This window comes from Trachinotus anak, unplaced genomic scaffold, assembly GCF_046630095.1.
Source record: "Trachinotus anak isolate AG129_WGS33_773 ecotype Australia unplaced genomic scaffold, CSIRO_AGI_Tana_v1 ptg000014l, whole genome shotgun sequence".
Taxonomy (NCBI): Eukaryota; Metazoa; Chordata; class Actinopteri; order Carangiformes; family Carangidae; genus Trachinotus; species Trachinotus anak.
Window position 1 is genome coordinate 15,509,399 of NW_027273865.1, and position 12,933 is coordinate 15,522,331.

Sequence of the window (12,933 nt, forward strand, 5' to 3'; positions counted from 1 at the left end):
AATTTTACTACTGTAAGAGCTCTCAAACTACAGCACTACAACACCCCTCCTGCTTTTACTGTCTGACTCAACATTTTAAACCCACCTTTTCCTTTTCATAACTTCTCAAACCAAATTATAAAAAAGGCTTCTCCATAATTTAAACTCTATCTTGCATTTTACCCTGAAAACTTAATTACAAAACAAAAGCTACAAAAACAAAACAGGCCATTATCAGCTCATACCAGGTTTACACCAGTGCTGTGGAGGGCAGGGTAAGCAGTCCTGCAGGCTGGTACCTCCAGGGGAGCTTCTGACAGTATTTGCAGGACACAACAGAGCTGCCTCTGTGCCCTCAGGACAATAGAAACCTAGAAGAAATAATGTGTTCAGTCTCAACAACTCATTTTAAAATAGCTAAACCATAGACCATAAATAAAGAGAGCTAAACTATAAACTGATTAACCACCCAAATAAGATGGTGAAAACTTGATCAAAGAGGCATTTAAAGAATACTTCCAATACTTCCAATCAAAGAAAGTCAAAGAATTACAGAATAAAGTATAAAAATATGTGCATATACTCAGAGTATTGTTAGAAGCATTTTTTTTTCTTATCAGCTTTTTTTCATGTATTGCACCTGGTGGACATGGTCCAGCGCAGTGCATGCCCCACTGACACTGCGTCAAGTTAGATACTGGTCCCTGAGGGGTGAAATCTGCACTCCCAGAAACACAAAGATATCCTGCAGCACACATGCCCTGGATCCTCCCAGCCCTGAAGAAAATACACACGGGTGTTAGGTCAGGCACAAAACTACTAGATTCACTGCAGACACAAAGAAATGCATAGACACACAAGAACATTTAGAGCTCACTGTCTGCTTCATTAGATAAACAGAATGATAATTACATAATTTCTAACATGGTCACCTCCCTTACGCATATCTCTATTCATTATATTCATGCATATTAAGGTGTTAATTTGGCTGCTCAGTGAACCGTGACACCTGAACATGATATACTCCTGCATTCTGCTAATTGTGAGCATAATGACGCTAGAAATGAGTGTTTGCCTTTGAGCATGTGTCTGTGTGTGTATGCATGAGCACAGCATGTGCATGTGCTTTATTGTACACATCATGTGAGTGTGAGACAAGGGTACATTTGAGCACTTCCGCATGCATGCACGGGGGGGGGGTTTGATACATCCAGTGTACCTGCAGAAGTTCCCTGAAGGGCAGGGTAAGCACTCTCTCTCTTCCTGTAGTCCTCCTTGGTTTGAATGAGTGTATGTCCCATTGGGGCAGGGCTGAGGCACCATGGTGCCTGGAAAAAAACAAAAAAAACAAAAACATGATGCAGTAGAACTGAGAACAAGAGACAATATTAGTATTACTTTCTTTAAATTTTAAATCTCTGCAGCATGTTTAACACCAATGAAAAGAATAGTTAATTCTTTTGGGAAATCAGTATATTAACTTGCTTGCTGAAAGTACAGTGCGTTAAATATGAAGATACAGCCAGCAGTTCGGCACATCTCGTTTGTGCTGACCACATTGTTTTGTACAGATGTAGTGAGCTCATTTCTGAGACGTAGAGATGCTGGTAGGCAGATTTAAATGAAAGTTGTCATCCTCTTTAGTCAAAATGTCCTTTAAGTGTACCTGCAGGGCAGAATGAGTGTGGTGGGCAGGGCTGTGGCTCCCCCACTATGGCCTCCTCACAGAAAAATCCAGGTCGGCAGGGGATACAGCTATCTGAGCCCGGGTTCGGCTGGTACTCTCCTGTGGGGCAAGGCAAGGCCATGGCAGAGCCTTCTGGACAGTAGTGGCCCTAAAAAAAGAATCAAAATGACAACAGCCCATCTGAGGGGTGGCATCCAAAGCAGCAGGACATTAATATTAAGCAATGTGGTACAAGCTTTTCTCTGGGAGATAGTGTTAGGAAAACAATAAGAACAATGGCTAGGGGAAGGATAGAGAAGGGAATTTAGGGGAAGAGAGGGAATACAGAGAGAAACTGACTAAGAGAGTGTATGAAAAACCTTTACCTTGGGACAGAGGAAGGCATATGGAGTGGTTGAAGAGAAGTCAAATGGGCAGTAGAAACCAGCAGCACAGGGGCCACTGGGGTTGGCCAGGCCCTCAGTGGAACAGTAGTGACCTGCAGGACAGGCAGAGCAACTCTCCATGGACACACCTCCTATAACAGGGGTACAACAGATTAGGACCTCTTTCAAATGCAAATGCAGGCTTCTAACTAAAGATATGAAGTGGATTAAAAACATCATTAAATTCATCACACAATGGTGTGACTCTAACACAGGAAAATGTCATTTCATAATGAGTGTAAACAGTGGGTGTACCAGTGGTTTTGCGAATACTGCCAAGAGGGCACGGAAGTGGGGAGAGGCACCCTGCTGGACAGTAGTGGCCCACAGGGCAAGGGCCATTCCTGGAAAAGTTGTCAGAGCTCTGTGGTGTTGGTCCCATGGCTCCACCTTGGCAGAAAAAACCCTGCAAACAAGACCCTTAACAAAAATACAAAACACCATCAGTTTGGTTACCTATTACTAAATTGTTAAACTAGCATAAGGGTGTCTACATTTTGCCAAAAGAATACAAATATGTCACCACATATCTGTGTGTCTGATCACCTTGTGGCAGTGAGGCTCCATACAAGCTACAGTACACTCCAGGGGGACAGGGGGTGCAGGCAGAGAGAGAGTGGGCTCCGCTCTGGTCGTTGAAAGTCCCTAAAGGGCAGGGTTGAGGCATGGCTGTCCCAGCAGGACAAAAACGACCTACAAAAATCAAATCCCATCAATGGACTGTGGCACTGTTGTATGTAAAAATGCTAATTATATGATTCATACTGAACACTGAAGGCTTATTTTCACCATCCTCACCAGCTGGGCACATAGAGGGCTCTCGAGTGGCTGAGGAGGAACACATTGTCCCTTTAGGGCATATTATGCAGTGGGCTGCTCCAGGGGCAGGACTGTAAGTGCCAGGCTCACAGGGCACCTCACTTGCTGAGCCAACAGGACAGCTATGGCCAGCGGGGCAGAGGTAGCCATGGGAACCATCTGATGGGGTGGGACTGGAGCTGCCACCCAAGCACACATACCTGTGGGCATAAACAGGGAAAACAAACTTCACATCACAAATATTGCCACAAGCTCTCATTAGCAAGTCTCAACAATCTCTCAGCAAGGGAATTTAATTTCCACATTTTGGAAAATTCATGTCAGAAAAACACTGCTGTGAAAATCTTGAAAATAGTTGCCAGTGAAGGCAATAGTAAACCAGTCTTCTTCAGATGTGCCCCATAAAATACTTTAAGGCAGATTTTCAGTGGGTAACAATCCAGTTTACAACTGGACTGTATTTGACTGCATGTACACAACCTGATTTAAAACACTGACACTGAAAGTAATACAGTTTAAGTCAGGAGAGTCTAGCCATTCAGCTAAAAATACCACACACTATTTAATGTTGATGCAGTTAGCTTTACACTTATGGTTATAAATCATACATATTCAGTTCTGCTCATTCAGAATTAATCACCATCAGCTGCTAAGTATATCGTGTTTCCAAAAAAAGATCAATATGTTTTAATAACTTGCAGTAATTAATTGTCAGACAGAATAAAACTAATGTTTTATCGCTAAATGTCTTTGAATTGCACTAAATTTTAATTCTACTTCCTCCAAGTGAAATTCCCCTCAGATCTTACTTACAGCTTATAAACCGAATAGAAAAAAAAGTCCTTTGGCAGACACACTGAAGCACTCTTTAAAATTGGTTTTATAGCAGAGAATATTTGCAGCCAAATTCAACACTTAGCAAAGTGTGAATCTTGTGCTGCTGAAGACACCTGCTCCCTCCCCTGCTGAAACTCAGACACATGTAAAAGGCATCTGCTATCGTGAGTTATCCATCTGATTCTGAAGTTTTCACGCATACTGCCTTGCGTTGGATTTCTGAACACGCCACACATCTTGCTGACATATTTGACAGGTCCCTTTAATCCAAGCATAAATCCAAAAATATTTTTGAGGAAAAAGGTGAGAAAACTTTGCATCAGACATATGGGAGAGACTGAAAGGAGGAGAGATACCCATTATGGACCAACTCCACCCCAAAAAAAACAAAGGACTGTGTGCGCATCCATGCTTAGAGTATAGGGAGATTTGAAATGCAAAACCAGAAGAGCAGAAGTATTTACCCAGCATGACATGGGAGAGCATCTGAGAACTCTGCTATCGCAGGCTTGTCACAGAACAGTCCAGGGGGGCAGAGTGGGCATTCATCAACTCCCTTCAGTCCCAGGGAGATGGAAAGAGAGCCTTTGGGGCAGGGGAGTGGATAGCCAGTACCTGAGGGGCAGTAATGGCCAGAAGGGCAGAGATGGCTTCCACTAGAATTGCCCTGAGTACAAGGAAAAAGGTAAAGACATGTTAAAGACACTGAATGATATTTGTACTTGGTAATATTTATTTTCATTTTCAATATTCATGCAATATTCATGAGAGAATATTGAGGACAAAATGGGGAACAGAAATGTGTTAAGAGAAATTAATGGTAAACTGACAGTTATATTCTAATATTTCTTGTCTACAAGTGGAAATTTTGTGGTAGCACTAGAGGAAAAGCAATTCATCGTCAAGGCACCATCAGTAACCAGAGCAAATATCCTGGAAATGTGGCCAACTTTTGATATCTTGTTGAGCTAACCAACATGAACAGGTCATGCAGCTTAAGAGGCAACAGAGAACAACACCTGATACTCAGTAGAGTTTGGGCTGGTTGATCCAGCAGGACAGTAGTATCCTGCTTCACAGAGTCCTGTGGGCTGGGACAGACCAGACTGAGAGCAGAACATCCCTGCAGGAAACACCAACAGATTGAAGCCATCATCATAAATATTTGAAACACATTGACCTGACTGTGCATGAGTGTTCCTTTGCATTCAATTAGGGTTCAGGTTATGATGACGTAGAATAAAACACTTCCATATTCTTTCCATACCAGCAGGGCAGGGCAGGCAGGCTTCAGGACTGGAGGCTCCAAGCTGGCTCTGCACAGTGCCCGGGGGGCAAGGAAACTCCAGTCCTAGAGTCAGTCCTGGAGGACAGTAGTATCCAAAGGGACACAACGCAGGCTGTACAGTACCTTCATCTGAGGCACACAAAGAAGAATTAATAAACACATGTTATATCTGATAAACCAATAAAATTAACAGCTTTTTTTTTTTTTTACAACTTTCAAGTGTCTTTGACTTGAAGATACAGTTGCATGATTAAAGACACTGATTCTCTGACACTGAAAAATCAGTTTTCACTTACATTAGTAGAGATAAAGAGAGAACTTCAACTATCTGTCCCCATTTTACCTCAAGATGTATTAGCTCTGCTTCAATTAGTAAAACCTTCCCAGACTGACTTTGGACAATCTCCACAGAGTAGGTGTGGATTTGCTACTTTCATTAAACAGAGAAGGCCTGTAAATATTCAGTAGTTAGTTAGCAACATGTCCGTGATCACTGTGTCCCTTATTGAAAATAACTCATTAAAAACATGTCCTGTGGCTGTACTGCATGCTAATCTATTGTGACAACTGCTAATGAATTACAATGTCTAGTCCCCAGTGATGGATTCCCAGATCAATGTTGAATCTTGAATGTAGAAAAACACTCTTGCTGAAGATAACTCTAGAACAGGGGTTGGCAAGTAAGTTTGGCTTCATGCCTTCTAACCCAATACATGGCAGGCCGGAAAACAATCAAAGGCTAATTTAAGAAATTCATTGATAAAAATGCAACTTAAATTTACTTTATTACTGTTCACATGTGACTCTGTGGCCCACAGTCACATATTACACGTTTGACTGATTTATTGAACTGGTGTTATTTTTTCTTATCACACATCTCTTGTCTGCCATTTCAGAGGTCTGTCAAGCAAGCGACACAACTTTCCTGTCAGAACCTTTCACAATAAAAGCTAAAAGCTTGTTGGAACTAAAGAATTGCAGGACTTGCACTTTTATTTTGTAGACAAGATGAAAAGACAAATATTGCTAAAGAGGAAGTGATTCAGTGGGTAACTGTTTCTGGCATGAAGTTGATCGATCGTCAAACCAGGTACTGCACACAGATGCCTGATGTGACTGTTTGCCTCCGTCATTCACTCTTAACATGGACAAAAGTATAATAAGCATCTTTAGGTGGAGGGAGATGCTCTATTTCTACCTTAGCTATAGATTAATGTGAGACTGTCAGTTCAATATTTTAGCATTTGCTCAATAAAATCTGATTATCAAAATAATCTGGTTGGCTAGATATTATTGCTGGCGGGCCAGTTTTTGCCTGCGGGCTGCCAGTTTCTGACCACTGCTCTAGGACAATCCATGCTTCCCACCTTGACAGTAGGACCCAGCGGTACAGGTGGTGCAGTTGTCCTGGTGTGTGCACCCTGTTTCAGAGCTAAATGTGCCAGCAGGACAAGGCATGGGGACCGGTGTTCCACTGGGGCAGAAGAAACCAGCTGGGCACAGAATCTGATCTGCTCTGCTAGAGCCCCAGCTGCAATAAAACCCTGCCCAGCAATCACCTGGAGCACAACAGGGAAACAGCAAAACATCATCTTTACAATTAATCTAATTGGCAGAAATTGCATTCACACAAACATTAATCTCATCATCCGAGGACTTTTGTTGTGTTTTATTCCATCTACCTGCTCGCTGCCCCTGTTGGCAGAAAATCCCTGGTGGACAAAGAGATCCAGTTCTGTTGTCAGTCGGGTTTGGCACCGTGGCACCGTTCAGACAAAGATACCCAGAGGCACATGATCCAGAGGGCTCAATCAAACCTTCAGACCCACAGAACTGACCGGCTGGACACACTAGGCACTCCCCTGCAAACACAGACTGACAGCTTTGACTTCAGTCCTGAAAGCAAAACCAGCTTCCTGCCAGGTGCCATCAATCAACACAACTGAGACGGTGGCACACAACTGTACGTCAGTGTCCTGAAGCAAACTAAATTAAGGAAGATCATATCAAAAAAAAAGAAAATATTTGTTTCGTAAGAGCGACTTAGATTTGAATAACCAATAGTTGACTGAAGCCCTCAAGAGTTACAACTCAAAGAATCTGCCTTAAGTAATTTAGTCTCTTATTTGACCTTCAAATTGTATTTTTTTCAAACAAGAACTTGTCCAGTGCAAGATAATTACATTTTTTCCTTTTTCCTCAAAGGCTCTGGGTTTTTACCTATGTTGGTGAGACCCTCGCTGGGGCTGTAGGTGCCTTTGGGGCAGGGAAGAGGCTGACTGTCTGGACTTTCCCTGGGACAGATGTAACCAGCTGGGCAGGGCAGAGGGCTAGAGACTCCAGTGGAGATCCCCCTGGTGGGGCTGGGACTCAGGAATTGGCAGTGGAACCCAGGAGGACAGGGATTACACTCTTTCTGGCCTGACAAATCCTGAAACCAGCCTGGCAAAGACATTCGAACAGTGAGGACATCTTCAGTGACGTTGTGAAAAGTCAGTTTTGTATAACTTCTTGTTTACCAGGAGGGCATGGTTTGCAGTCATCTTTGCCTTTTCCTCTGGTCTCATTTCGGTAAGAGCCAGCTGGGCAGGGTGTGGGTACACTGCTGCCCTCTGCACAGTAATGGCCTGCTGGGCAAACACTTCCAGACACACTTGACATTGGAGTAGCAGTCTGGGATCCCTCTAGACAGTAGAAACCTGGAGACAAACGCTTCGATAAATGCTTGCAAAGCTATTCCATCATATCAAGCAGGATAATGTGTCATACTGACACAACTAGATTATTTTATTTCTTACCTGGCAGGCAGGGTCCAGAGACCACAGAGAGGCCGGTCTCTGAACAGTAAAAGCCGGGACTGCAGCTACGACACTGAGACTCATGTACAAGCCCACTCTGCTCACTGTCAAAAGATGTGAACATTTTAATAACAGCAAACCATAGCAGTAGTCAAGTGATTTCATGTAATATGGAAAATAATTCCTCATTATTACATCACAGAGAGCACTCCATGCCACTACCTTAAATCATTTCAAAGGACATAATCTGCTGTGTCATTGAGCTGTTATGTTTTACACTGGCAAAGCATTCAACTAAAAACGGATCTTTACCTTCAAGAATTTCTGTGGATTTGATTACATAACATTTCAAATATTACTACTAGTTATATAGAGAACAATTTTTAGGCAGGAAGCACTATAGTACTGTATTTTCAGCATAGAGTTCAAATCCTACTGTCTCCTGTAAATATTATGGTTCATAGTACTTAGAGATATGAATTCATGGACTCGGCCTGCCTTCTGTCAACAGGCTAGGCCGGTCTCGGTGGTGTAAGGGTGTAGGGAATGTTTTCTTTCCACACTTTGGACCCCCTAATACCAGTCAACCATGGTTTGAATTCCACAGCCTATCTGTGTATAGTTGCTGACCATGTGCATCCCTTCATAGCCAATTTACAATTTACCATCTTCTAATGGCTACTTCCAGCATGATAATGTGTCATGTCACAAGGCACAAGTCTCTCAAACTGATTTTAACACAACAATGAGTTCTGTCTACATCAGTGACTTCCTCAGTCACCAGATCTGAATCCAGTTGAACACCTTTGGGATGTGGCAGAACAGGAGATTGGCTGCATGAATGTGCAGCTGACAGATCTGTAGAAATGAATTGATGCAGTCATGTCAACAGGAAGCAGAGTTTCAGAGAAATGTTTCCAATATCTGGTTGAACCCATGACTGACAACTATGAGGCTGTTTTGAGAGCAAAGGGAGGCTCTACCTAGTATTAGTATAAAGTGCTCTGTGAGTGTATATAGTACAGCGTATAGACATATTGCAGGATATGAACCTGAATGTTCCTTTTGGGCATGGCTTTGGTACAGAGGTCCCCACAGTGCAGTAGAAGCCAGAAGGGCAAGGGAATCCAGTCAGAGCATCTGATGGCGAAGGTTCAGAGGCTCCCGAAATACATATGAACCCTGCGGCACAAGGCCCACTGGGGAAAGTCCTCCCTTTAAACATATATCATTCAAGCAAGATTTTTTATTACCCCTATAACAGTGCAGTCATTTACTTTGTTTCTGGAATAAACTGCAGGTGTCTGCATTGTACCTGTTCCTTTACAGTACATCCCAGGGTCACACAGTGAGCACTGCCATTCCTCAGCGAGTCCTGACATGTTTCCATAGGTCCCCTCTGGACAGGGACGGTGATTTGCTGATCCACTGGGACAATAAAATCCTCTCTCACAGAGAAGAGGAAGGGTCATTCCTGATGTGCAGGAACAGAATTCAAAAAGAAATTTTAATTTCTTAGAAAACTGACCATGATTTAATATTACATAATATTAAAAATATTATATATATATTTCCAGCTGCAAAGTTCAATGCTGCTAAAGTCATCCAGCAATTTGTCCACCCATTAGCTTTACCTTGATCTTGACAATAGTAACCAGTAGGGCATGTCTCACAGCTGCCCTGGCCTTGTCTGAGCTGGTAGCTGCCTGGAAGGCAGGCTTCCTGTCTGACACTGCCCTGAAGGAAACATTCAATTAGTTGTATTAGACTTTATATCTAAGAAATAATATGCATCACCAGGAATAATCATGGTGCAACAACAACAGTGGAGACAGACACAGCATAGGGAGAGGAAACAGTCAAGAAAAATAGGAAGAAAACATAAATTGACTTAGGATGTGTAGTATGAAGCAATATACTTGTCATGACAGAAAAAAACACATCTGAGGAGGAGGACTCATGCAGAGACTTCACATATAATACTCAGCAACGATGACTGACAGTAGCTTGAAAACTAATACTGGATGTCTGACCTTCTCACAATAATGTCCCACTGAGCAGACATGTTGTTGTGGTCTCTCAGAGCTCTGTCCCCCAGGACAGTAATAGCCTTCTGCGCACTGGCCACTCGGCTCAGCTCTGCCTCTCTGGTGGCAGTAGTGACCTGGAGGACACAGCTGGCAAGCCTCAACTGTAGATTCACAGAGGGAACCTGATGGGTAACACACAGTACGCATATTGGTTGGAACTGAATTCATAATTCAATTTCTGAATTGTTTGCCATTTTATCTACACATCCATGTGCACACAGTGTTTGATGACTTTCAAATAAGAAAAAAAAACACATTGTAAGTTTAGGTAATAGAAGCATTAAAATAGATAACAATGTTAATTTGATGCAAAGTATATACCTATTCCCCCCATCAGTTTCTAATTCATAACCACACAAAGGAGCTCCAGCACATTTTAATAGGATTCTAGTTGTCCGCCGCGAGACAAGAATACAATTACACGATTAAACCACTTTGTCACTGAAATTATTCATGGGCACCCAAAGGGAAAGAAAAAGGATTCAATGGAATTTCATGTTTCTCCACATCACTGAACTGAAAAGATAGACACCAGTTCATGTCAGGATATTAGCAGGAAAAACTGACAAAGTGTGCAACAAAGGGGATTAAGTGTTGTATTTCTCATTTTAGCATTGTGTCTGATTACACGTTCATCATTAATTCATGACCGAAAAAAGGCAGGGAACTACAGACCCATCTCACTTTTCAAAGGATATATTACATGGTTTCCTTAGATGATTAAAAAGTTCATAAAAAACAAAGAGTGAATGAGATTATTAGATAAATCTAGTAATTATAGCCATATGACAAAAGACCAATATCTCACTTTTTATGGTTCCACGAGGGCAGGGCAGAGGAAGAGGAGTTCCAAGAGGGCAGTAGTGTCCTGTGGGGCAAGAAGTGGCATGGGGGTCTAAAGAGCCTTTTGGGCAGTAATATCCCGCAGCACAGGGGCCTCCAGGGGCATCTAAACCCGTCTGGTTACAGTAAGAGCCAGCCTCACAGGGCTGGGGGTAGGCAGAGCCCAAGGGACAATAGAACCCTGAAAAATAGCCACAAAAAAAGTATCACAAATAAATCACCTTCAGAAAAACCAATAGCCCAATAGATTTTATTCACACACTCCCTCTAGAGATAGAGGATTTTGTCGCACCCAGAACTTTTCAGTCCCACAATAATTTTCTGCTTCTATTTAAAGTTTGCTCACCAGATTCCTTTTTTTCCAGGGGACAGTAATTACTTTCTCTACAGAATTTAAACCCTTGTCCTGCTGGTCTGAGAGAAACTTTATTTCAGTGTTGCCATTTTATGCACATCACCACACAACTATCTCCAACTCCAGCATTCAGGCTTTCAAGTCTTCAAACAGTGGAATTTGAACATTCAAGGGTGAGGTCCATCTGCAGCAAAGAGGAAGTCCATTTGCATAACCATTAGCATCTATCTTCTGCTTCCTTCACTGAGTTACTGAACCATTAACATAATTTCATGATGGAGTGTAATTGACAAAGCCTTTTCTGTAACGCTTGACTTGTTTATAACCATGAAAGAAAAGAAACCAGGCTCCAAACCAAAGTGTTTTCTAACAAAACCAAGATGAAGTGGTATCAAAGCTGGAATATGCCACATACACTGGAGACACACACATCAGATCAAATCAGTCATACGTCACAGCAATTACAGTAAGTGGGACTACCATGTCATGAGCAAGGAAGATCACGTGTATGCCTAAGGGGGAAAACAAAGCATCATATCAAGTGCACAAGTTTCCTGTGAGGATTTACCCACCCCTAGGGCATATATCTCCTCTGTAGGTGGAACATGCATAATGTGGACTCTTGAGACATGGCAGTGAGTGAGTCACAATATGGTCTGAATCAGCCCGTGGCGCCGTTACCACTTCGGTCTTCCTAGCATCTCTCCCTATAATAGAACATGGCAGATAAAAGCATGAAAGATGTCTGAGTTAATATCTTTGTCTGGCAGACAGGAAACCAAGGAGGAGCCACTCTTCTCTTTCAGCATACTGATTTAACAGTTTTGAATGTCAAGGGAACATCCTTCTACAATGTAACACTGTAAGGCAATGATTAATTGCAGAATACTTTGGGGGACGGTCTAACTGAAAAGCTGCAGCTTTGAAGGACACTTCTCATGACACATAGGGCACTGTATTCTGGTTGAATAGTATGAAGAAACTGATGTACTGCCCTTTCATTGAAAGCTTTTACTATGTTATTACAAACTGAAGAAGGCCATGTTTTACCTGAATTACTGGAGTTACTGAAGCAGGACAGATTGTGCATCCAGAAGGCTGTGTCTGTCTTCATGGCATAAACCTCCAGTATTTCATGAAGACAGCTGAACAAAGAAGAGTTGGCACGCGGTGTGGGGCTATCTGAACCTCCAGAACAGAAGAAACCTGCAAAGCACAGACCTAACACAGAGAGGGATTATCAAAGCGATGGAAGCATGAATCTAGATCTTTTAGTTTCATTATATTCTTTAATATTTGAATCCATGAAATAAATAAACACAAAAATCAAAGATTTGGGCAGTGATCCAACGGTCTGAATCTGTGCTTTCATGCATTTACAGCTGAAACATGAAATGTTGTGGATTTTACACAGTAGGCCCTATACTTAAGATTGCCAAATTGAGTGTGACTCATTGACTAATGGAAACCTGGTGAAATCTCTCACCTGTCGGCTGTGAGGCTCCAGGACTGAGGCAGTATTTCCCTGAGGGGCAAGGGTGACAGTGAGAGGGTGAGGAAGCTCCAGGCTCTGAGAGGAAGCTGCCAACAGGACAGGGTTTTGGTGACCCACTACCCTGAGGACAATAGTGTCCCATGGGACAAACATCTCCATAAAGCTGGGAGACAGGAGAAGGCTCAGTGGACCCCAGGGAACAAAAATGTCCTATGGTAGAGAATACAGTTAGACATCTCACTGAGAACACTGCAATATTTAGAGGAAAACCCTTATACTGTAGCTCAATTATGACACGGTTTCCCAGGGTGTATTAC

The 12,933-nt window shown here is 42.5% G+C and overlaps 1 protein-coding gene across 4 annotated transcripts in view; it reads right to left on the bottom strand.

The window, feature by feature from the left end:
• LOC139632260 (zonadhesin) overlaps nt 1-12,933 on the bottom strand; it is a 43,347-nt gene that overhangs the window by 12,911 nt on the left and 17,503 nt on the right. For all 4 annotated transcript variants that reach the window (XM_071497096.1, XM_071497095.1, XM_071497097.1 and 1 more), the window contains 24 exons: nt 12,608-12,826; nt 12,172-12,342; nt 11,694-11,828; nt 10,732-10,947; nt 9,867-10,045; nt 9,468-9,570; nt 9,149-9,307; nt 8,886-9,048; nt 7,834-7,937; nt 7,555-7,734; nt 7,256-7,477; nt 6,718-6,897; nt 6,403-6,594; nt 5,015-5,164; nt 4,767-4,870; nt 4,212-4,414; nt 2,890-3,110; nt 2,638-2,784; nt 2,347-2,511; nt 2,032-2,183; nt 1,646-1,814; nt 1,199-1,307; nt 620-756; nt 225-350 (listed from right to left, as the gene is read on the bottom strand). In XM_071497096.1, the coding sequence (XP_071353197.1) occupies nt 225-350; nt 620-756; nt 1,199-1,307; nt 1,646-1,814; nt 2,032-2,183; nt 2,347-2,511; nt 2,638-2,784; nt 2,890-3,110; nt 4,212-4,414; nt 4,767-4,870; nt 5,015-5,164; nt 6,403-6,594; nt 6,718-6,897; nt 7,256-7,477; nt 7,555-7,734; nt 7,834-7,937; nt 8,886-9,048; nt 9,149-9,307; nt 9,468-9,570; nt 9,867-10,045; nt 10,732-10,947; nt 11,694-11,828; nt 12,172-12,342; nt 12,608-12,826 (3,906 nt within the window). The remainder of the gene's footprint in view (nt 1-224; nt 351-619; nt 757-1,198; nt 1,308-1,645; nt 1,815-2,031; nt 2,184-2,346; nt 2,512-2,637; nt 2,785-2,889; nt 3,111-4,211; nt 4,415-4,766; nt 4,871-5,014; nt 5,165-6,402; nt 6,595-6,717; nt 6,898-7,255; nt 7,478-7,554; nt 7,735-7,833; nt 7,938-8,885; nt 9,049-9,148; nt 9,308-9,467; nt 9,571-9,866; nt 10,046-10,731; nt 10,948-11,693; nt 11,829-12,171; nt 12,343-12,607; nt 12,827-12,933) is intronic.